Source organism: Ochotona princeps, chromosome 25, assembly GCF_030435755.1.
Source record: "Ochotona princeps isolate mOchPri1 chromosome 25, mOchPri1.hap1, whole genome shotgun sequence".
In the NCBI taxonomy this organism is placed as follows: domain Eukaryota; kingdom Metazoa; phylum Chordata; class Mammalia; order Lagomorpha; family Ochotonidae; genus Ochotona; species Ochotona princeps.
The window spans coordinates 18,414,140-18,440,413 of record NC_080856.1 but is presented as its reverse complement, the minus strand read 5'-3'; the positions used below and the strand labels follow the sequence as shown (position 1 = coordinate 18,440,413).

At 41.0% G+C, this 26,274-nt stretch overlaps 1 protein-coding gene across 1 annotated transcript; it reads right to left on the bottom strand.

Annotated features, from left to right (window-relative positions):
* Nucleotides 1-1,361: 1,361 nt before the first annotated feature.
* Nucleotides 1,362-25,782, bottom strand: LOC105942323 (olfactory receptor 9A1). Its single transcript, XM_058681269.1, is given in 7 exon segments — nucleotides 1,362-1,465; nucleotides 1,468-1,774; nucleotides 1,777-2,047; nucleotides 2,049-2,146; nucleotides 2,148-2,257; nucleotides 21,995-22,089; nucleotides 25,694-25,782. Coding segments are annotated over 7 exon segments (1,074 nt in total).
* Nucleotides 25,783-26,274: the final 492 nt, after the last annotated feature.

The window sequence follows — 26,274 nt, the reverse complement described above, 5'->3', positions numbered from 1 at the left end:
GCTCCCAGCTTCAGTCCCATCCACACCTGGCCACTTGAAGAGTGAATCAATGGGTGGAAGATGCTTCTCTCATTATAACCCTGTGTTTCAAATAAATACATACATCTTTCAAGGAAAAAAATATTCTGCCCACAGAAGAAATACGTAAAATAACACTAAGAGTGCTAGATTTGGGAGACAGAGCATCAAATATGCTATGAAGTTTAAAGTCTTGGAGAAATATAAACAGAAATAATTGTTTTAAGCAAATCTAGTACATGGAATGCTGCCTCAGAAATTAGCAATTTACCTACCCATAATCTGAACTTGATACTCCTACCTCCAAATACATTCACTTTAATGCCACCACTGTTTGCTGAATGACAACTATTCCAATTACACAAAACACATTTTTTTGGAGGGGATGGTGGCAAATTGTAGGAAATATTACCCTTACTTTGAAGTAGTAATGATCTCAGGATTTAGCCTGCCAGCAGGCCCTGGCATCACCGAGGGTGAAGCAATGGTGTCCTTCAGCTGTAGGAACCACCAAAGACAACCTGGTGAGGAATGTCTGCTTTATTATGTTTAAGTTGCAAGTTTTAAAGGTTAAGGAAGAGGAAGGCAGGAGGGCGTCTTCCTGCAGTCCCCACACCCACCAAAGACACTGTAATGGGCCATAAGGCGTATCTATTTCCCTTGGCCTTCTCGTCATTTAGGAAGTCATGCTCCACGCTCCATGTGTAGGGCTGGAAGCTGTGCCTCAGGTCATGGGGAGGTAAGTTCTAAGCCACACTCAACAGGTAGCAGGCAGAGAACCAGGAGCGATTGCCCACAGGATGCTATCTATTTATATGTGTAGGGTGTGTGTATAATCAAACATTTTATATATATATATATATATATAATCAACATTGAGAACACAAGGCAGTCTTGAAGTATTTAAAAGATATATGATCATCTTGTCAAGAAATTGAAGAAAGCATTCAGAGGAAAGACTTTGAAACAGTTAATGAAGGACCAGCCAGAGCATGTCCATCTTTGTACTATAATGTGGAGCCTTGCTCATTCTCTGCCTCCTCATTTTCTCTCTTCCCCAGAAAGTACAAATTCAGAGGATAGTAAATAAATTAATTGGACTAAGAGCTCTTACAGACATGTGTGTGCTTTATTTCTCTAGTCCCTCCCATGGCCTAAGATTATGCTTCCTTGGGTTCAACAGTGGAAGCAAGCAGAATTTAAAGCCAAGAGACTCTAATGGATAGAGAATGATTTCAGTATTATAATCATCTTTTATCTTGGCTGGCATGACTGGGTCTTGGGCATACTGTTTGATTTTTGCAATGATGACAGTGGAACAAACACATGAGCATTTTCTTGCTTCATGAATAATCCACAATGAGAGCCACGGCACTAACCCTGCTGTAGAAGAACTGATCTCTGATGAGTTGACAGTAGCATTTCACTGAATCTTGAAGGGCCTCTTTAAATCATCATTCCTGAGAATAAAGATGAAAGGATTCAGGAGAAGGGTCACAACAGAAACCAGCAGCGATGCTATCCTGCTGCTCTGCATCCTGTTATACTCGGTTACCTGTGTTTGCTTGAGTTTCATGTGGAGGCGCAAGCAGCTGCCATAGCCAATCACAAATGCCAAGTGGGAAGCACAGGTGGGAAAGGCATTCTTCTGGCCAGAAGCTGAGTAGATCTCAAGGATGATGGAGATGTTGCAGGTGTGGGAGATGATTGTTGGGATCAAAGAACCAATGATAATTAGAACAGTCATTTGAAAAAAGGAATTAGTTCTCTAAAAAGAGTGTCATCAGAGGAAAGTTTGAATAGTTGCCCTCAATCACAGTAAAAGTATTCTAACAGATTTGATTTGTAGAAGTTAAACTGAAATGTGGCTTAGACCTATCAGATTTCACAGAAAACCCCAAATGACCATGATGCAATGAATACCCAAATGTGTGTGTGGATGTTTATAATGATGTTGTAATTCAAGGGGTTACAGACAGCCACACAACAGTCCATGACCATCACTTTTGGTAGAGCAAACTCTGTGGTCCAGCAAGGGTCCCAGAAGAGCTAGGCATCCAGCCAATGGTATTGTCTGTGTCCAAGGGAGCAGAAATCTCCACATCCTTGCAGGGACAATTATGTGGTTATGATAAGTCCTTCAGGACAAAGAGGTGGCTGAGAAAGAAATGCAGGGGGGATTTTAGAGGTTGGTCAACACAGACAACAATAATGATGGCTAAGTTTCGCATTACTGTCACTGGATACAAGGGCCAGATAAAAGGAACAGGGCCCAGCACAGTCACCTAGTGGCTAAAATTCTCACCTTGCATGCACCGGGATCCCATGTGGGTGCAAGTTTTAATCCTGGCAGCCCCGCTTCCCATCAGCTCCCTGTTTGTGGCCTGGGAAAACAGTTAAGGATGGCCCAAGACCTTGGGAACTGCACCTGTGTGGGAGACCAAGAAGAGGATCTGGGCTCCTGGTTTTAGATCAGCTCAGCTCCCACCAATGCAGCCACTTGGGGAGTAAATCAACGAATGAAAGATTTTTCTCTCTCTCCTCTTCTCTGTATATCTAACTTTCAAATAAAAATAAAATAAATCTTAAAAACAAGAAAAGGAACAAAGTAAAAAGAGCTCCTGCAGCTCCTGGGGCCCAGTGAAGCCTAGAAGGCAGAATTCCGTGGCACCAGAATGATCGTTCATTATCAAGTCCTTGCTCTGAGTCTCGGGAAACCTGGAGACAAAGGACATTTATTCTCAGGAGAGAAGGAAGAAAGATTAGAATGAGGAACTATTTTCAACCTGATGATAAGGTGTTATGACATGGGCCTGCCACTGTGCTGCAGATAGAGCTGGAGCTAAGTCAATGTTGTCACCTCGTGTCTACCCATGAGTCTCCTGCTCTGTGGTAGAGCTGGCTCCCTGGGTGGGTGAAGACACCTTCTTCCATATTGGTGTGAGAAAACATTCCTTGCTGCTTCCCCTACTGAGCGGCCTTCCTCACAGACAGCAAAGACTAAGACATCATGACTAGCCCAGCTTTTAAGGTGAATCTGTGAGAGCCCTGTGCACCTGGGATTGCTCCGTTTCCTCTTAGATGAATTATGCCAGGTAACATAAAGACATTCCCAATGATGCTTAGAGAATGGGGTTTTTGTCAGCTTTCAATTTCAATGGTGATACATAGACCATTATGAAACCAGCAAAAAAAAAAAAAAAGTGTGTGTGGAGATCTAAGACCAGCATCCCTACTTGCTCAAGATTTTAAAAATCCATATCATAAAATGGCAAGATCTTCAAACAAGAACTCTGGGCTTGGGATAATTTCCCCCAGAACAGGCTCACATTTCTTTTACCTCAAGTTCCCATACAGAGTTTTAGGAGGAGATGGTGCCTAGCACTGGCAAAAACCAGACTCAAGGATGCCAGCTACCTGAGATATCTAGCTCTCTGCTTCTTCATTTAAACCAATACATGTTACTTCCTCAAAGGAATCTTGCCAATCATCCTAGCTAAAAAATAAAAGGGATTTTTTTAAAAAGGGGATTCTAATTCAAGACTTCAGTTTTCTTCATAACACTTGTTATACTTGATGTTATTTATGCTAAAAAAAAATGTAGCCAGAAAGAGAACCATCACAAATTCCTGCCCCAGGAGTATTCAAACGGAGTACAGAGGTTATACCATACACAAGACAAGTTTGTAAAATAAGCATGATGTTAGCTTATTCATTATGCCCTAGAGAAAAATTAAAGTATAGAAGAATAAGAAATTTTATATTATTTATTTATGGTTCATCTATAACATTAGATTATAAGCCTTACGGGAAAAGAATATGTCTTCTTCAACCTGTATTCAAAACTGCCACAGAAAACAAATCTAGATAAATAGTTACATATTCTTGAGGAAAAAAAAGTAGTGATGAAAAACCAGAAAATGTTGGATGTATGGCATGTAACTAAATGATACTTGTCCTCAACCAGCCCAGGTCCACGACTCTATTCAACATTGGGATAGAACAGAAATGAAGTACTCTCTGCTGTACAGGAGGGACTTGCAGAGGAGCCATTGCCTTCCGCTGCTCCCCTCGCCATCTCTACAGGCTCTCGTGTGTTCTTATTCAGGAAGGCAGCCAGCGTGGAACTCGCCACCCCATTTATCTCCCATTTTCTCCTTCATAGAGGACAACCATGAGAAGATACTCACCAATACAGAGGGCCTTCACTGCCACGTCCGATCTAGGGCATGGCTGAGACGAATGCCCATTAACGAGCGTTGAGGTGTGCACAGGGACCACACCAACTTGTCGCTCTCTACTCTCTTGGCAGAGAAACTGTCTTCAGAGAGGAGCTGGGAAACAACGCCACTATGTTGTAGAGTTGAGGGTTTCCATGTTTTTTCTCTTCCCCACCTCCTCTCTTTCCCAAGGTGATCTAGTCACTGACATACCTCTTCTTGCGTAGCCAAGTTCCAGGGAATGCCTGGGAAAAGAAAAACACACTTTTAGTCACTTTTATTTCTGACCAATTAAATTTTAGAAATTCGGAAATCTTGTCATAATGGGAAAACCTGGGATTTATCAGTCAGGGACATATTTTTTTTTTTCTTTTTAAAGATTTATCTTATTTATTTGAAAGAGGTAGAAAGAGATCTTCCATCTGCTAGTTCACTCTCAAAATGGCAGTAATGGTCAGGGCTGGGCCAGATCGAAGCCAACAGCCAGGAGCTTTATCCAGAGTTCGTGTATGGATGCAGGGGTCTAAGCACTTGGGCCATCTTCCACTATATTCCTAAGTTCATTAGCAGGGAGCTGGATTTGGAATACAGCAGCCAGGACTTGAGCTGGTGCCTTCATGGGAAGCCAGTAATGTGGCTTTACTCACTCCTTATGTCACATCATGCCTAATCAGGACTTCTTAACATGACAGCCCAGAGCTACCTTTCCCCAGGGTCCTAAGTCTAGGATTCCTTAAGATAGCCCAGCCTCTACACAGTTCACTTTTTCTGTCCTTTAGATCATAGAATTATTTTAATTATGTGCCACAACTGACCTCTAAACCTTGCATCAACATCCACAAAAGCCTACATATTGGTCTTAGGCAAAGCCTTAAGTTTGCTAAATATCTACTTTAAATCCTCATGCCTCCTTCTTCCCGTCCCATGGCCTCTACAGATTACGGTAGAGCAGTTCTATGCCTGCATCTCACTCTACTCTCCAGTGTTGTCTGAGGTTTTCACTCTTGTGAACATATGTGGATATATATGTATATGAGCAAGATCCTTCCTGCTGTTTTTTCTATGGTGTGTCCCCAATTACCAGCTGGGCTACTTCAAAGTTGGGGAACAGAGGGACAGCTTCTGAGGCAGTTATATTTACCACCACCTGGAAGAACTAAAAACATATAAATTGGAAATCTGTTTGATACTGGAGTAAGACAAAAAGTGAGTTATAAAAACATTTATCTAGATTTGTGTTTTTATTTTAAGCACACCTGTTAAATATGAGAATGTTAATTGGTGCCTAAAGATACAAATTGGGAATTATCATCCTTCCAATTTCTTAAATTGCACAAGCCAAAGTAGCTTGCTATATAATTTTAGAGAAAATTTTCTAAGCATGTATTTTCATATTCTTCTTAAGAAAATTCTGTGAAAATCTGTTTTGCAAGCTTATTTTTCTCACTTAACATATAAGGGAAAAAAACTCTTGCCATATCAGCACACAAGTTCTATCTCTTTTCTTAAAAAAATGTATTTATTTTTATTGGAGAGGCATATTTACACAGAGAGGGAGTGACACAGAGAGAAAGATTTCTATCTGCTGGTTCACTCCCCAAATGGTCACAGGCTGGCACTGAGTTGATACGATGCCAGGAGTCAGGAGCTTCTTCCAGGTCTCCTACATGGGTGCAGATTCCCAAGGCTCTGGGCCGTCCTGCAGTGTTTTCACCGGTCATAGCAGGGAGCTGGATGGGAAGCGGAACTGCTGTGACATGAACCGGCGCCCATAAGGGATGTAGCACTGCCAAGAAGAGGATTAGCCAGTTGAGCCTTTTCCACCATGTGAATGTGATTTTACTTATTAGCTATTGCTCAATGGATAAATGTTTGTTCTTGTTTTCATTTTTATTACAAAATGATGCTGCAAATTTTCTTATTCATACATAAGTATAGAAAACAGCTATATTTTGGTCCTTAAAGATAAAATTTCTAGTTTAAGATAGAAAAAAACCCACCACGTTCATGGTTTGGTAGTATTAATATCAAAATGTATATACTATTGAAAGTAATTTACAAATTCAGTGTGATTCTAATCAAAATACCTGTGACATTCTCAAATCTAGAAAAAAAAAGCCTAAAATTTAAATTGAAACACAACAAACTCTGAACAGCTAAAGCAATCTTAAACTACAAAAAAGTCTGGATGCATAACAATCTCAGACTTTAACATGTAATAAAGGGGGCCCAGTGCTGTAGCCTAGCAGCCAAAGTCCTTGCCTTGCACACTCCAGGATCTGATATGTGCACTGGTTCTAATCCCGATGGTCCCACTTCCCATCGAACTCCCTGCTTGTGGCCTGGGAAAGCAACCAAGGACAGCCCAAAGTTTTGGGACCCTGCTGTGTGGGAGACCTGGAAAAAGTTCCAGGTTCCTGGCTTCAGATCAGCTCAGATTCGGCCATTGCTAAAGCATGTACTAAATAGCAGTTGTAATTAAAACTGCCTGGTACTGCCACAAAGCAAACTTTAAGATCAATAGAACAAAACAGAAATCCCCCAAATCAGCCTACACATCTATAGTAAGCTAATTTTTGACAAATTAAAGGAAATCAATCCACATAGAACAGATAGTCTCTTCAATAAATGATGCTGGGAAAATTGGATCTGTCCTTGCAACAGGAAAAAACCAGACTACCTCACACTGTGTACAAAAACCAACTCTACATGGATCAAGATCTATATCTACACTCTTTCTCCAAGAAATTACTAGAGGAAAACTGATAAGACATGAGAAAATGCTCAGGTTCTCTAGTCATCAGGGACATACAAATAAAAACTACAATGAGGTTCCACCTCATACCCAGGTAGCATGGCTATCATATAAAAATCAGAAAATAATAAATGCTTGTGAGGATCTGTACCCTAATCCACAGTTGGTAGGAATGTAGAGTAGTGCCACCATTGTGTGAGGCAGTACAGAGGTTTCTCAGAGGCCTGTACATAGGTCTACAATATGACCCAGCCATTTCGCCCCTGAGAATATAAATCCAAGCAAAATGAAATCCGCATAAGAGAGTTATCTGTGCCCCTATGTTTATACCAGCGTAACTCACTCAGATATAGAATCAACCCAGATATTCATCAACTGATGACTGAATAAACAAAATATGATATACATACATTGTGGAATATTGCTCAGCCATGAAAAAGAAAGGAACCTTGTGTTTTGCAACTAAATGCATGCAATTAGAAGCCATTATGTTAACAGAAATAAACTAGACTCCCCAAAAAACAAATATCATATTTTCTCTGGTATGTGACAACCAATAAACACAGTCCCCAAAAAGCAAAATCTTTTTTCAGAGATTTATTGAATTCTATTTGAAGAGCAATTACAGAAAGAAGGAAGAACAGAAATGGAGGGGAAGAGCAAGAGAGTGACCAAGACAGAGAATCTTCCATCATCTGGTTCTCACCACAAATGGCCCCAGCAGCTAGATGGCAGGAGCCCCTACGCTTTTAAATCTTTTTTTAAAATACATGAAATAGACTCACTTTATAGAAATAAATGAATTAATTAACAAGTAAAACAGATAATCGGTGTTTGTTTCAGACATTTAGACAAACTATATCTGGGGTCAGTTATGAGGGTTAAACCCGAAAAAGCAAGATGTGTGCTGAGGCCTTGCAATGCGCATGTGTGATGGGTCTGCTTAGATGAAGTACATACTCAATGCCCACAGAAGGGTAGTATGTTGTCTACAATTGCTATAGCTTTAGTAAGCGTATGTTCATGAGCACTGACATGCAGACGCCCTACCACCTCATTTGTTAGTGAGTGAAGGCTGAAGAGGTAAACTCCCATTCTGACTCTCCCAGCAGTGAAAATCTAGAGCTGTGCTGGGAGACGGTTGGAGATGTGGACAGCAGCACAAGAGTGTATCAGGAGACAGAGCAGTTACATAGATAAAGCCTCAGGAACCACAAGACATCATGAAAACAGAGGACTTCTGCCGCATATAAAGAAAAAAAAATCAGGCACCTACAGTCAACCATTTAGTTCTTATTCATCTCCTTTCTTCATCAATAATGAAAAGAGAATGAGTTTGATTGTTCCCTAAATTTGATCACAGACATTTCTGCCCTTACCACCAAATAGGTCCATCCTCTCTCTTCAACCTTTTCCAATGATGTTACCCTTGTGCCTCTCCAATTTTGTTGACTGGCAACAAATGGAGACAAACAGAGATGTTTTGCAGTAACAATAGAACCGAGATTCAATGTTACACGCTCAAGAGTGCACTAGAGAATAATTTGTGTCTGGATGGCCAAGCACAGTGTAATGAGATTGAGCCTAATAGTATAACCCAAAATGCTAAGGGATCCCAGGAACAATAGGGCAGAAACTAAGCAAAGGTGCTATAACTTTTCTTGCAGTCCCTGAGCTCTCTTTCTTTCTCTCCCAGAAATGCACATTTACAGAAAACTATGGTGTAATTTCACTCCTGTTGGGAACATGGGCAACTCATTTCTCAGTATCCTGTCACTTGAAGCATTGTATTCCTGTAAATTTTCAAATACATGCATTGCAAAATATCTGCAACAGGAAGTATCTCAGATTTTCTGTGTACCAGCATTCTGTATCAGAGCACCAGTCTGAGTTTCACCTATTCTACTTCCAGTTAAGCTTCCTACTAATGCACCTGAGGCAGCAGCAGAAGACGGCCAAAGGGATTGGGCCCCTTCCACCCATGGAGGAGACCTGGATGGAGTTCTAGACTCCTAGCTTTGGCTTGCCCCCACGCTGGCCTTTTTGGTCATTTGGGATTGAACAAATAGATGGAAAATCTCTCTCTTTCTCTCTCTCTCTCCCTCTCTCTGCTTCCATTTCTTCCTCCCCCTTCCTGTCTGCCCATCTGTTTGTCTTTCAAATAAAAAAATTTAAGGTGGTTTTCATGAAAATTAACAAGAAAACTATAATGCACATGGTTGCCTGCATTTGTTTGATTTGCACACATCAGAACAAGCACCTGCTGTATCTGATCATAAGACAAGTGAAGTGGGAAGAATAAACAAAGGATCTCTTAGGCAGATGTCAAGGGGTGATGGAGCTGATGCCAGTAATTGAGTGAATAACTGATTAAAGAAGCAGTAACAGTGAAAGCACTCATTAAAAGAAAATGAACTGGGTTGGTGGTTGTGCTACAGCAAGTTAAGACCACTGCTTGTGATGCTGTCATCCCATATCAGGCAATGTCTCAAGTACTTGGAAAACTGTCATGCAAATGGGAGATATAAATGGAATTTCAGGCTCCTGGCTTGAGCTTCTCCCAATCTTGGCTGATACAAATATTTAAAAAGTGAATTGGTGGATGGAAGATCTCTCTCTCTTTCCTCCCCCCTCTCCTGTCTCTGTCTCTATCTTAACACTGTGACTTTCAAATACATAAAATCTTTACAAAGAAGGAAAATAGAGGAAGAAATGAAGGGCAAAATGGAGGGCGGAATGGAGAAGGAAGAAAAGGAGGAAGAGAGGGAAGGAGGGGAGAAAGGAAGGAGGCAGGTACTTAGGCAGGGAGAAGAGGGAAGGGAGGAAAGAAAAGATGAACTACGAGCAAAGACCTGGAGAGACGGCTGAGGAACAAAGCCATGGGACACTTCATCAACTCACACAGTCATGAGAATGATTGTATCGATCATTACTTCTGCCAAATAAAAAAGAAGTTAACAAAATGGACATAGAGTTATTGTTCAAAGCCAAGAAAGCTCAACAGTTAGAAAGTAGTAGTACTAGAATAATTCCAGAGGTTCTTTCAAGGGTAGTTCTCTCTCTCTCTTTGGAAAGGCCAGAGAGATGGCAATAATTGATGCTGCTCTACAGATCCCTAATCTCTAAGGGAATGGGGACAGATCACGGAAGCAGCCTTAATTCCTCCTTCACCTACAAAGAAAAGTAATTATACTAGGTGAAGGAGGAATTAAGTACTATCTGGAAAGGTTGAAGCTCACAAAGATGAAAGGCTGTGACTCAGCATCTACTGCGGAACTTGACCTTTGGAACAGGCCTTATAATATCCCTTTCCTCCTTGTCCTCAGTGTATGGCTTCTCACATTAATCAGATGCAAGGTTTTCAGTCTGGCCAGCTTCCTAGAGCAGTCTATGATGGACTCTGCCTCAAAGAGGCAGAGATTTCTCTTAAGCTTGCTGTTTAGAAACTTGGGAGAACACAAACAACAAGCTGTTGTGGTTTAGGAATTCATTTCCATGCTTCCCAGATCCTGAAATCCTAGACATAAGAGGGATTTAGTGTTTCAAATGGAAACCAGGTATTAGGCCCCGGACATACATTTAGCCTCCCAAAATTCCAGCTGGAAAAATTCCTTTATACTCTTTCCATGATCCCATATTCTTTTCTTTTCAGAAAGACTATCTAATTCTTCTACTAATTCTCTTTTTCATCTTCTCCTCTCTGCTCTCATTCTACTTCTCCCTGACATGGATTTGGTCTTCTTTTCTGCTATGTTTTTTTCAGTATTCTGCTTATTTTTGTTTTTCTGTTTCCTTCTGATTTTCCTCCTAACTGTTGACATCTCTTGCTGCGTTGCCTCTCTTAACTGGTTGCTCTCCATTATTCTCTATCCTTATCACAATGGCTCATTCCATTCATGTGTCTCTGTTCCCTCGCTCCGTTTCTCTGTGACTTGCATGTTCTCATTCACTTCCTAACCCTCTGTCTATCCCCAACTACCTAGTTGCCTTCTTCCTGTTCCCCATCTCTGTCCCTGCCTATCCCTCTTTCTCAGTCAGTGGTTCTCTCTGTTCTACTCTGGCTTTGCCTCTTGCTTCCAGTGCCTGCAGGGATCCAGCCCTGAATTATAGCAAATTTGAACCATCATTTTGAATGTGTTCTTTTGGGCTTCTTTAGCCTGGAAGACCTGCAGGTCCTTCTGTATGGGCACTTTTTGTTTTGTGTCCCCTCCTTCATGGGAACAGTAACATCATAGACATGGTCATAGCTGACATCCACTCCCTGTGAGCATGTACTACTCCCTGAGCAGCTTTACTTGCTGGAAACCTTGATGACCATAACAGTAGTGGACACGGTAGTCTCCACAAAGCTACCTCCTTCACTGACTGTACTGTCTAGTTCTACCTCTGCTTTCCATAGGTTCCATATCCATCTTCATCCTGTAGGATACAAGCTTTGGCTGATGTGGGGCCACCTGCCACCCACTGAGCTATGGCACTTTGATGAGCTTGGCTGTGTGTTCAGCTGGCTGGTGTTGCCTGGGCAACCTCTTTCTTAGCCATAATTCCCACTGTCCTCTACCAAGCTAATCTCAACTATTGCCATGGCAACATTGTTAATCACTTCTACTGTAACAGTGTATCTCTGCTTCAGTTGTCCTGCTCAGACACCCACATACTGAAATTCTGAGACTTCATGATGGCCCTGGCCTTTGTCTGCAGCTCCTTCCTGGTGACCCTCCTCTTCCACAGCTATATCATGACCATGATGCTGTGGATCTCCTTGGACAGTGGCCGCAAGAAAGCTCTCTCCTTGGGCGGGCCTCACCTCACTCTGGTCTGCATCAGTTAGGTTAGCACCATTTTCCTGTATGGCAGGCCTGGCAAATCACACTCTGTGGATATCCATGAGGCTGTAGCCTTGGTGACAGACGTCCTCACTCCTTGCTCAATCCCTTCATCTTTACCTTTTGCAATGAGACGACGAAGGCAGGGCTTCAGGGGTGGATGCAGAGACTGAAAGGCCCCCAAGGCACTCTGATGGGCATGAGGTACCCTGGCCAGGCTCAGTTAATCAGATCTAGGAGGAGACACATTGTCTAGCTGTGATCAAGGACCCCATGTTCTGAGACTTTTCTCTCTGTGGTAATTACAGTGAGTCCTCGGTGCTATCCCGTTTGGACTGAAGCTCTCAAAGGCCACTACAGAACTGCTCCTTGTTTTTCCCTGAAGCTGCAAGAACTCCGAAGGGAGTCCAGTGTCTGGGGATCCAGGAGTTAACGATTTTCAGATGGGAGAACAACACAGACTAGACCTTCCAGAAAGAGAAGCTAAGAGGCGCTCTCTGATCAAGGAAAACAGCTCAGCACCAGAATGCATGTACGCACGTGTGTGCAGATGTCTATGTAATCAGTGTGTGCTTCTCTGTCACAGTGCACCCGGTGCTCAGTGTATCCACCTGCACGCTTGGGACTACAAGGGACAAAGGGGAGGAACAGCTATCACCTAAACACAGAAGGGGTTTAACATGTGTGGAGCTCATGTTTCATTCACTTCACAAGTACTGAACATAGTTTGTACATGAGCACAGGATAAAAGAACTCAGAGATAGTTCTTATCCTCCCAAAGTTCCTAGCCCCATGCAGGGAAGGGATAATGAAGAGGTATTCACCCACAGCAGGGAAGGACCATGGTGGATTTCCAGAAGGTTCATGAGATCAGGATGAAGATTAGATGGGGGTACTTCCGGGGGCTTCTTGATTAACACAATGATGAAAGGCAGACACCAAAAGAATGCAGTTTATCAGCTACTTTTAGGGGGAGGGGAGAATGAAAAAATGGACTTAAAGTGAGATATGTCCCCATTGGTGTAAGAAACAAGAATAACATCATTCAGGGGTTGTGTAGGTACTAGGGAAGAAAACAGTGGTGGATGTTTTCAGAAAGATAACTTCTCCTCTGCTTGGTTAGAAATACTCATTAGCCCGTGGTCCAGGCTGTATAGTAAACCTAGTGAGCTCCTTTGTCAAATCACAGTGGAGGGCCGGGTGGCATGGCCTAGCAGCTAAAGTCCTCGCCTTGAAAGCCCCGGGATCCCATATGGGCGCCGGTTCTAATCCCGGCAGCCCCACTTCCCATCCAGCTCCCTGCTTGTGGCCTGGGAACGCAGTTGAGGATAGCCCAATGCATTGGGACCCTGCACCCACGTGGGAGACCCGGAAGAGGTTCCTGGTTCCCGGCATCGGATCGGCGCTCACAGGCCATTGCGGCTCACTTGGGGAGTGAATCATCAGACGGAAGATCTTCCTCTCTGTCTCTCCTCTCTGTATATCTGACTTTGAAATAAAATAAATAAATCTTAAAAAAAAAAATCACAGTGGAGATAAATTGTCACACTTGTACAAGTGTGTCCGTGTGTGTGGTGGAAAAAAACCCTCCAAAAACCCAGTTTATCCCATATTTCCTCAGAATGAACATCACTTCCACTGCTCTTCCCTCCCCCAAACATAGTCTGAGATTTTAACAATGTTCCAGGGACTTTGACCTCAGAATAATGATGTTCTCCTTCTTTTATCTAGTATTTTCTTTAGTCCCAATTTATTCTGCTGTGTCATTCAGTAAATATACTCTCACTTACCAAGCTACATTTTCCAATTTGCTATATATAAACTACAGGTAAGATTGCATTCCAAGTCCCTATTTATTTGATCAAAAAATATTTCACTAATTTATTACAAATGTCAAGCTTCGAAAAAAATCTGCAGTGTGGATATAAACAAGGTAGGTAACTGTGGCCGTACTAGGTGAGTTTATGGCTCATTCAATGGTCCATTTCTTCTCATTATGGACTTTGAGGGTCACTGCAGGCCTCCTTTCATAAATGCGTCCTCCTTCTCAGGTTTTCTGAAAGCTCATTTCTTTCTTGCTGAAATGTCTCTCATTCTAATCAGAAGATATCTTTAAATACCTAGTTTCAGTATCCAGAATTTCTCTAGTCCTTTAATTACATCAAAGAGAAATGACTTCGTGTTTGCTGTTACAACAATAGAGCTTTTCTTTAATTATCTTTGCTTACCACTTCAAACACTAAGCATTTGTAAAATAAATTGAAGGATGGTGAATACGATAAGCGTAAATCTCCTGAGGGGGGCCTTTGTTGCAGCATTTAGACACTGCTAGGCATACCCACATAGGAGTGCATGTAGATACTGCTTGTGATACTCACACAGGAGTGTCTGGGTTCAATCCCAGATCTACTTCTGCTTCAAACATTCGGATTTTGTCATTCACCTGATAGAGACTGAATTTCAGGATCCTGGCATCAACAATGACTCAAACGCAACTGTTTGAGGCATTTGGGCTGTAAATCAGTGAGTAGAACCTCTCTCTCTCTCTCTCTCTTTAAATAGATAAATACAAACAAAGAAGCATTTAGAATAACTATACTAATAATACCTTCACTCTTTCCAAATCACTTTCACATACGATTTCCATCTGGCTTGATCCTCATAGCATTCCCATTATACAAAGATTCATTCAGCACCCATCAGGATCAAAACACTCCTTTCCGCATTAGCCTTTAAATGCAATGAAATAAAAATATGTGATTATTTCTAACATATTTGGATAAGCAGTTATCTTAACTATGAGAGTGCTAATATTACCCCAGAAAGGAGATGCTGATTCTTGGGCTGCAACCAAGTAGTGTTTTTGACACATCTAAATGGATAGGTGAGCCATAATTAAAAATAAAAATGAATTGATCAATTAAATGACAGAATTGACTCTACGGTCTGGTTAGTCACACTTCTTACCCATATCCCTATCCTGGGAACTTAGCCTTCCGGACCAAAAGTTAGATTGAGTAAAAGTTGTAATCTGCTGGATCTGAAGTCATTTCCTTTAGGCTCTTCCAGTATCTTATTCAGCTGGTATGAAAATCCTCTCAGGTTCATATTCTAACAACATAGTAATTGTATGTTTACATCCAATATTTGAAACAGAGTGACAGAAAGCAATTACAGATTTAATGTTTAAAATTTATGTTTAATTTAGCACAGTGACATCCACAAATATTTCAAAGGTAATAAATAATATACACATTTCCAGACATTTTTATTTTGAGCTACTGTTTTATTTAGCTAACGTACAATATTAATTGCTTGGTGAATTCACAGTCCCTTTGCAACCACCATTTTGCCAGAGATGACAACAATTGATTGGTCACTGTCTATAATAGGTCACTTCATGTAGAATGGCCTCACCAAAAATAGACAGCTCTCTTGTACTGGCTCACTCTCCAAATACCTGAGACATCTGGCACTGGCGCCGAGGATGGGAGCTCAGGACATAGCCTTAGCTTCCCAAGTAGGTGGCAGAAATCCAATTACCTGAGTTGTCACTGCTGCCTTGCAGGGTCTGCATTATCAAAAACCAGTCGGGGTTCACAGCCAGAAAGAGAATGCATACTCTACCTTGTGGAATATGCATATCTTAACCACTGGGCTAAATTCCCACTACCTAGATGTGGGATTTTTCATTTTTAAAACGAAATTGTGTGTATTTAGTATTAGTAGCAGGGTAGGCTAAAATTGTAAAAATAGTTATTTAGTTACCTTCATCTACTTGAAAGGCAGAGCAACTAACTGAAAGAAAGATTTTTTTCATCTACTCTCTAAATGTCCTCCATAACTAGAGTTGGACCAGGATTAAGCAAAATCAGGAATTCTATGTAAAGTATTCCTGCAGGAGTAACAGGGGCACAAGAGACTGAGCCATCATCTGTTCTCTCCTAGGGTGCATTTTCAGGAAGATTCATCAGAAGTGATATTGATAGGACTGTAATTGACACTCTGATACAGGATATGAGCATCTCAAGGAGCAATGTAACCCACCAGGTAATAACATACATTTCTAAAAAGTATTTACTGGTTTTATTTACCTATTTATTCTCATTTGAGAGGCACAGAGACAGCCAGAAAAAGAGCTCTTCCATATGATGACTCACTGCCCAGAATACAGCCACAGATGGGACTGCCAGGTCAAAGCCAGGAGCTTCACCTGAACTTCCCATGTGGACTACAGGGTGCCAAGCATTTGATCCATTTCCTGTTCCTCCCTGAATATGTGTAGCAGGAGGCAGCAACTGGAAGTCTTCTGGATATAGAATGCAGGTGTATGAAGTGACACCTTAACCACTGCACCAAATCCATCACAAGCATGTCTCAGTTCATCTACACATACGTAACCGGTTACTAAAGTCAAGCCAAAGTCACTGTACCTATAACTCACATAGCTACCGTTTTGCAAGTGGTCAGAAAAGATATGATGAACTCTCTTAAAAAATTCCAAGTTGCAATATAGTGTTATTAACTATCACATAATGTATATTAAATCTCAACATTATTTTCATCCAATATAACAGTACCTATAGCCTTTGTTCTGCTATCTATACTTGTTTTAAAATAGTCTTCATCTAAATATATACTATTTTTAGTGAACAGAAAAAAATTACAAAACAGTAGCATGCACTCTTTCCCTTGACTCAAAGACAAACTCTCCATAGTGAAATCTACTTTCCATGATTCATCTCCTCCTTGCCACATACTTAGTACTATGACCAAACAAGATCATCTGCTTTCTCCAAATACTGTTAATTTCATCCTGTCTTCACATCCTTTCCTTATTAATTTCTGCACTTTGAATGTCCTGTCTTGCTAGCTTTGCCTGACAAACAACTGCCCACCTGTTCCATCTCAAATATCCAGTGCTTTATGAAGTTCCATTTTCCCCCACCCCATCCCGATATGAAGTTATCCTGCCTAGGATTCCCACTCAGGGAAATAAGCTGTTCTTCTTTGCATTATAACTATGTACTCCTCATAACCCAAATTCTAGATTCCCAGCTTCCCAGCACTAGGGATTTTATTTCATCTTTATAGCCATCACAATACCTTGCAACAAATCTTATACAGCGTAGCTACCCAACCAATTTTGGTTAAACAACAGATTAGCACATCTGTTGGGCTTTCACTCTAGCCCTAAGAAGGAAAATTTTGTCAACAGGAACCCACATTTTCATTAACGATTATTTATAGTGTAAATTGTGGCCTTTAAGAAGCTAAAGATGCGATTACAGTCCAATGATTTCTAGGTAAGATAGTCTCAATCCAGAATGTCTGAAAACCACTCTGCCATACACACACTACTGTTTCTGAAGCTAAGAAATGTCCAAATAAATGCGGCGAAATGTCCAAATAAATGTCCAAAATGCAGTGAATAAAGGCTAGAAACAGCATCATATTCATTAGTTCAGATGAGAGAGTTGTATAACTAATACGACACAAAAAGTACAAAGAATATTCAAAGTATTTGACCACAGGGTAATAGGCATGGGTGTTATAGGTAGACTCTGCCCATTGAGGGTCCCCTGTGCAAGGCTCTCATGTCATGAGGACACACAAAAATACAATCTCTGGATCACACATGATAGAAACTGAAGCACAGTGTCAGTTCTGTGGTACTGCAAGTTAAGCCACCGGCTGCAATGCCAGCATCCCCTGTGAGCACCAGTTCAAGAGCCACTGTTTCACTTCTAATCCAGTTCTCTGCTAACATTCCTGGGAAAGCAGCGGGAGAGGGTTTAAGTCCATGGGCTCCTGTGCTCGCATGATAGACTGAAGATAAGCTCCTGGCTCTCAGTTTTAGGTCAGCTCAGCTCAACTCTGGCTATTAGGGCTGGGGAGTGAGCCAGCAGATGCAAGAACTCATTCTCTGTCTCAGTAAAATCTGTCATTCAAATAAAAATAAGTCAGTCTTTAAAAAAAATACATATAGGAACTGTTTGCATATTATAAGAACAGAGGAGAGAAAGTCACACTCACATGGGCAACCAAATGAAGCTCTCAGCTGTTGGCTTCAGCCCTGCCCAACCCCAGCCACTGTGATCACTGGGCAGTGATACAGCAGCTGGAGACATGCTGGATCTCTTTCTCTTGATACACAGATATTAAATGAAACTGAGGGCCCAGTACGACAGCCTAGTGGTTAAATCCTCACCTTGCGCGTCTGGGTTCCTGTATGGGTACCAGCTCATGTTGACGGTTCTATTTCCAATCCCGTTCCCTGCTTGTGGCCTGGAAAAGCAGTCAAACCTCTGGACCCTGCATTCATGTGGGAGTCCCAGAAAAAGATTCTAGCTCCTGGCTTTGAATCAGCTCAGCTCCGGCCATTATGGCCACTAGGGGAGTGAACCAGCAGACAGAAGATCTTTCCCTCTGTCTCTCCTCTCTGTTTATCTGCCTTTCCAGTAACAATAAGCACAGCTTTAAAAAAAAAAAAATGGAAATGGGCTCAGAATCTCAGTGTCAAGACTTATAGCCTAAACGTGCCTACTAGGGACTTCAATCAAAATTTCTGATTCCAGTATCTATTTCCAGTCATCAAAACTCAAATGTATGGAGTCTGAATATTTTTTTTTAATCAAACACAGTTCATAGCAATCTACGAAAATACAAGAATAAAATCCCTATTGCTCATATCTACAAAGACAAGCGGTATTGAATAAATATCCCCTGGAGCAATGTACTAAGGAGGAAATTCTCAGGAGCGTCTGCTGACTATCACACAGGGAGGAGCTGGAGAGTGGCAGGAAGGATCCAACTTGGTCTCCAGTGCGAGAGCAGGATTAGAGCCCTTCCGCACAGACCCAGCCTTCAGCCCACTGTCTCTCACTGGGAATCCCTGTCTTCCAGGCCCCCTGAGGGCTGCTGCTCCTCCAATTATCACTTCCCTGGTTGTGATCTCATCCTATTTGGCCCCCTACCTATGTGTTTCATATTCGGTAGGTATTATAAACCTCTGAGTCAGAATGAAGTATTCAACCCACAGGCCCATTTTAAGTGCTGTCATGTCCCACTCAGACAACAACATCTTTGTTCCTGACAGGTTTATGTAACGTGGCATCCTGAGATTCCACAGTCATTAAGATCTAGAATCTAAATCAGAGGTCAAGAGTTTATTCATAGTTATCTCTCCAGGATCCTGGCTCCAGACCACAACTTTCAGAAACCAGCAGCTGCACAGCCTCCATTATCAAATTTTCACCTCTAAGTCCTTTCCTAGCCCATTCCATTCTCCTGAGATTTTCCTCCTTGGTCTTTTGCTGGCCTGGATCTTGCTTCCCTGTGCAGCTAGGATGATTAGTGTTCACCTCTCATCCACAGTACACATCAGTCTCTCCTTAATGTTGCTTAAAGACTCTGGTTCACAACCCACCCCTGCACCCAGTCAACCAAGGTGAGCTCAAAAAACTCAGCAAGGCCTCCTGGAGGTATTCTAATACCTGCTATACTTGTTAAATAATTTTATATCCCATATTTTGCTTTCACAAAACTGATTGCTTGACACAAGAAAAGTTATCCCAGCAGTGATTAAGCCTTGCACCAAAGTCCTTCAGTACATGCCTGAGCCTTGGCAGAAAGGACCCACAGGAAGAATGTAAAGGGAACACAACAGTCAAGCTTCTGCAAAATATCTGCTGCTCTCTCCCCTAGACTTCCCATCCCTCTTCCAAACATGTGGGGAAAACAAAGTTTATGCGGCAACAGCTCCCAGTCTCTGGTGAGGCTCATGTTAACTTGGGCGATGAATACACTGATCACTTTCATGTTCAGGTGAAAATGCAAGATAAGAGTTTGGAACCCCAAATCAAGCTCAACACATTTTGTAGCTTATTTTATGTGTTCCTGGAAGCATGAGTAACACACCTGAACAAGACAGAGGTAAAGGCACAGGAACTGAGTCATCGATATTGTTTTAAGAAGCTGCATTTAGAAGGCAATAGAAAGAACACTAGAAAAACAAAATGAAGTGTAAGTGCTGTGCAACCATTCCAAGAAAAAAAAAAAAAAAAACCAAAGTCGTAGCTGGGAAAATGGAAAAACCCACTAGAGTCTAATGTACACAAAGAATGTGACTCTTCTGAGTGCCAGACTCTGAAAAGAAGCTTCTGAGAACAGTCCAAGGGCAGAGCTGATTGATGGATTTACAGCTCTGGAAAGAAATGCTTTTTCTCCATGAATTCATGGGCACAAAAGCTACAAAAGAGAATGCAATCAATAGAGAACTATAACATGGTTAAGTAAATGAACTCTCTCTGGTATGAGGATGAGGGAAGCTCTATCTAGAAATGTGATGACTCCAAACCATGACTGGGAGAAAATGATAGAATGTGTGTGACTGTCTGTCCTTTGGAGCCTGTACCTAGTCAAGCTGCAGCATCTGTCCACAGCAAAATACATCAGAAAGTTCATTCACCCGGACCAAGTAGGATTTTTCTGAGGGATGTAGAGATGATTTAACATATGCAAATCAATAAACATAATACATCACATTAGCAAACTGAAGAACAAAAACCATGTTATTAATTCAATAAATGCAGATAGAGTGATAAAATACACCATCATTTCATGACAAAAAATGTAAACAAGTTGAGTACAGGAGGAACATAGCTAAACACAATCAAGACAATACGTGACAAATTCACTGCCAACATATTAAGTGGGAAAAGTTGAAAGCATTTCTACTAAGATTTAGAACCACATACGCGTGCCCACTCTTACCACTACTACTAAATCTAGTTGTAGAAAGTTTAGACAAGCCATCACACAAGAAAAAGGAATCCAACGGGTAAAAAATGGGAAGGAGGAAGTCAAATTATCCCTGTCTGCAGATGTTAGAATTGTGTGTGTGTGTGTGTGTGTGCGTGTGTGTATGTCAAAACTCTCTATTGAGAGACCACTGGACCTCATAAGGGAATTTGGCAAAGCTGCAGAATACAAAGCCAACACACAAAAATAAATAATGTTTATATGCCCATTGTCGTGCCTCAGAAAGCACTTATAAGATCAGTACCATTAACTATGCTACCAGAAATTTTAAATAGCTTCTGACAGATTTAGCCAAGATGTAAAAGATATCAATAATAAAAATTACACAACATTATGGAAAGAGATAGAAGACAGAAATACAAATAGAAACATCTTCCATGTGTAAGGGTGGGAAGACTTGATAACATTCAATATGATACTACTTAATTTATAAATTAAATGCAATCCCAACCCAAAATACTAAGGACATTCTTTCAGATCTAGTAAAAAGATTATAAAATTTATGTGAAAGCACAACTGACCCTGAATGACTAAAGCAGTCTTAAGCAAAAAAAAAAAAAAAAAAAAAAAAAAAAAAAAAATCTGGAGGCATCACAATACCCGACTTCAAGACCAACTGCAAGCCAGCTATAATCAAAGAAACCTGGTGCAGGCAAAAAAAAAAAAAAAAAAAAAAAAAAGCCAAGCCTGAAGGTCAATGGAACAGAATAGAAATTCCACAAATGGACCCACACAGCTACGGTCAACCAGTCCTTGACATATGAGCTAAAATCATTCCCTAGAGAAATGACAGTCTCTCAACAAATGAGGGGAGTTTGGATCTTCACATGCAGAAGTATGACACAAGATCCTTACCTCACACCCTTTACAAAAATCAACTCACGGTGGGTCAATGTTTTAGGCCATTTAGACACCAAACCATCAAATTACTATCTGAAAACATAAGGGAAATCATGAAAGACTTTTGCATAGGCAAAGACTTGTTAGATAAGACCCCAGAAACACAGGCAATGAAAGCAAGAAGAGACAAATGAGATTATATCATGTTAAGAAGCTTCTGCATAGCAAAGGAAGCACTAAAGTGAACAGGCAACAAGGAGAAAGGAAGAAAATATTTACAAAGTTAGTTTCTGATGAAGGATTACTGTCAGAATATACAAGGAGTTCAAGAAGCTTAGTAACAACAACAAAAATCAATGAAGAAATGGACAAAGGATAAATCATTGTGCTTAGTGAAATAAGAGAGACTCAAATGATACATGTTTTTTCTGATTTGTAGACATATAGAGGATTAAAAAAACCTTGACTGTATAACAGTAAATTTGACTTTTTATGATTCAATTCTTGCTTACAGCCTTTTTCTGTATTCCCAAGAAACAGTACTTTTTCTACTCTAAACTTGTTGAACACCATAATTATTGGATCATCAGGTTCCTTGGAGGAGAATCTTGGAAGACAGACAAGTGAACATCATGGTTAAACAATATGGAGAGCTTTTGCACTGTGGAGATGGTTCCATGGGTGGATAGACTATCTAGGGAGTTGTTATTCTACATGCGCAGAATGTCTGAAGAAGTAAATGGAAAGCAGGGATCCCTGGAAACAAGCAAATCTGAGTATTCTCTTCTGAATAAGACTCCTCTCTCAACAGGCACTGTCTGCCTGCACATGTGTGTGTACATGCATGTGTGTGTGCACACACACAAATACCCACAACAAATACACAGAGAAACACACAGACACACACACACACGCAGAAATACATATGCACATGAATACACACACAAAGACACACACACGCTGGGCACACACACCTTCTCTCTAGGGACCTAGATCTTTCACACAGGTGTCATTTTCCTATACTGTTCTATATACCCTTAACAACACAGCTCTACCACAGATCAAGTCTGATCTGGAGTCCTTATAACACACACATCAAATTCACAAACTTCACTCAGGCAAAAGCTCTGTATAAACTGCTACTTACTGCCCACTGGGCCAACAACACTGGCCTCATCCATACTCTGGTTCCACAGTACCTACAGAACCCATTCCTACCAGGCCGATCAAGTCTCCCTCTTTGTCATGCTTAGACCTGCTACACAGCCAAGTCCCCTTCCCAGAAATGCAGTGCCACAACATTCCTCCTATACTTGGAAAACAGATTTCAATTCTTTTCCATTACAATAAAAGCTTAACTGCTAATGTCATTGCATTTTGATATTCTGTTTAGCATTCAGGGACTTGGATTACATAAGAGTTGTGCTCACATTAACATCTTATAGAAGCTTGAGCAAAAGAAGAATGTGTAATTATCGGGAAATTATAAATTAACGAGAATTAATAAAGGGGTACTATACTGTTGTTTTCCAGACAACCAGAAAATTAAGTTACCTGTAATGAGAGTAAAGTACTCATTAAGCATTTGCCTTATCCAACACAATTCATAGCCTCTCCTGAGGAGGCAAGGCTCTGCAGGTCCCTGCACAGCTCTTGTTATCAGCTCATGATCCCCTTTCCAGAGGAGCGAAGCATCATTATCACAATGTGTTACACGTTCTGACAGTAAAATTGCTTGTGGAACAGCTTATGCTTACCCCAAAGGGTGCTAAGCACTTATTACAGCAAAAATTATGTCTGTCTTATAGGAGCCTCCTAGCAAATAACAGAATTTCATTTAGGAAATACATTTAGAAATAAATAGAAGATTCAAAAATTTAAGGCCATAGCAGCTTTAGTTTAGAAAATTAAGATTCAGACACTATGAGTACAGGTCATAAGATAAGAACATTTAGATTTCAACCCAATTTACAAGTGCCTAAGAAATGTAACCAACCCGGTAATCTTTATCTCTTCACAACACATCTACTTCTCTTCAGGCAGTTTAAATCAAGAATTATCACTTGAGTTTTATTGGCTGATTATCACTGCACATTTTATGAAGAAAACTGTGAGTGCTAAACTAAGACATTCTGGTTGTGATATTGTACTATCTTTTTTAAGACTTATTTATTCGAAAGGATAGGGCTACAAAGAAAGAGAAAGAGAGACAGAGAGAGGACCCAAGATCCTGGAACTCCACCCAGACCTCCCACATAAGTGGCAAGGGCTCAACTCTTGGACCATCATCTTCTGCTTTCTCAGAAATGTTAGCAAGATGCTGAACTGGAAGTGGAGCAACCAGAGGTTGAACTGATGCTTGTACATGATGCTGGTGTCACACGTGGTAGATTAACCAACAGTAGCACAACACCAGCCCCATTTTGTAAGAATGTGGATTAAGAGTGCATAAGCATAAGCACAAGTGACTGAAAAAAAAAAGAGCCGTGTACCAACTCCAATAACTAAAATCCAACTGTAGACCTATGGGTAACACAGATTGGAAACATGCCCCAAGGAGAAGAATCTGATAACCAGAAGTACAACGTCACAATAAAAAAGTGTCCTTTTGTAGTATGAAATATACATGATGTCACAGAACTCCACCGTTACAAACATTAGATAATTATTTCAGGCATTTCATTATATAATCCCATTGTAATGAGTGGATCATGTATTTATATATCCACTGAAACAATCTGAAAATAACAATGTCACTATAGTGACAAGTTTACATTTCAAAGTTCCATGTTTTGGGGAAAGTGATGTTAACAAATTCATTTTCATTGTGTAATTACTTTTTAAGGGAATATTGCCATTATCTAATAATACAGGCTCAGTTTAATAACTAATTAACTTAATATTTTATGTCTTAATTCTCATGTAATCCCTTCTGTGAAAGCTGTATGTTTAAAGACAAAAGGAAGTTGTATTGTTTTCCTAAGTATTTTTTTAAAATATATTTTACTTACTTGAAAGATAAAATTTTCTCCCATTAACTGGCTCACTCCCAAAATGCCTGTGACAGCAAAGGCAGAAGAAAGACAAAGCTGGGTTCTAGGAACTCGCTCTAAGTCTCCCACATGAGTGACAGGGATCCGACTACTTCTACCATCACCTGCTGCCTCCAAGGATGCACTCCAGTAAGCGGCTGGAATGTCGAGTAGGACCAGGACTCAACCTCAGGCACTTGTCTATGGGATGCAGGTGTCCCAGGCAGTGATTTAACAGCTGTGCCAAATTCTTGCCCATCTTTTTTTTTTTAAAGATTTATTCATTTTATTACAGCCAGATATATACAGAGGAGGAGAGACAGAGAGGAAGATCTTCCGTCCGATGATTCACTCCCCAAGTGAGCCGCAATGGGCCGATATGCGCTGATCCGAAGCCGGGAACCTGGAACCTCTTCCGGGTCTCCCACGCGGGTGCAGTGTCCCAATGCATTGGGCCGTCCTCAACCGCTTTCCCAGGCCACAAGCAGGGAGCTGGATGGGAAGTGGAGCTGCCGGGATTAGAACCGGCGCCCATATGGGATCCCGGGGCTTTCAAGGCCAGGACTTTAGCCGCTAGGCCACGCCACCGGGCCCTGCCTATTTTAATAGATATTTTAATAGGAAGTTACTGGAGAAAATTACTTGCAGACCTCAAATCCAATTCTAGAGACGTTTTGTGCTCATCAATCTTTTTCTAGGTATATGAGAAAACAAAAATTTCAGCAAATTCAGGCTCACTAAATTTTTAACAGAACACTCAATTATAAAATATCTATTCAATAACTGCTCTATGCCTAGAACTGCATCGATGCTGGTGAAAACTATAAAGTGTACATGACCTCTGACCTCACAATAGAAAATTACAATATAATGTGCACAGCAAAAAACGATAATGGAGTAAAGTCCTGTGTAAGTACAGAGGGACCTTTCAATTTGTTGGGTAATGCTGGAAAGGGGTGACATTCACATTGTTCTCTAAGAAACAGTAAGAGTTTCAGTAGCTGTAGAGAATAAACAGCATTCAAGACAGGGAACCAGGTTATATCAGCATAAAGAAAAGGGATTCAATGGCATCTCCCAGAGGCTTCCACTTCCAGTTCTAAACCCAAGGTGTTGGCAGGCTTATTTGGATCGCCCTGGAATCTGAGAAACATCTCAGTAAGTCCAGCATGAAGATACCTGTGGGGATCAATTCCTTCCATGTCATCCCATTTCACCTGCCGCTCACCACTGCGAGAATTCCTTTGCTTCAGCTGCTGCTCTTCCATGCTCTGCCCTCCTCTGACCAATTCCCTGAGCCCTACCCCCTACACATTCATGGATATAGACTCTTAACGATATCCTGTCACAATGTATTCTGAATTTTCAGACCAAATAGCCAACCATGGGATTTCCCTTAATATTTCTAAAAAATAAAGTATAATTGGCCCAGATCCCAGCTTTCACATAAGTCCACTGAACAGCATAATGGTTTCACATGATACACAGTTAACCCAACATATCATATAAATCAAGGAGATACATGGCCATTGAAAGAGTAACTATTTGTCTTCCAATACTGAGATGTGCCTATTCTAGGCTCATGTTTCCAAGTTGAGAGTGTCACAACTTAAGCATTTTGCAACCCTACCTGCATATTACAGCTACATCAGAGATATACATTAATGCCTAGGCAATAAGCTTATTGCTGCAATTAATTGGTCTAGGGTGAGGTTTCCTGGGTGAATACAATGTACAGATGCATCAAAATCCATAGAAAC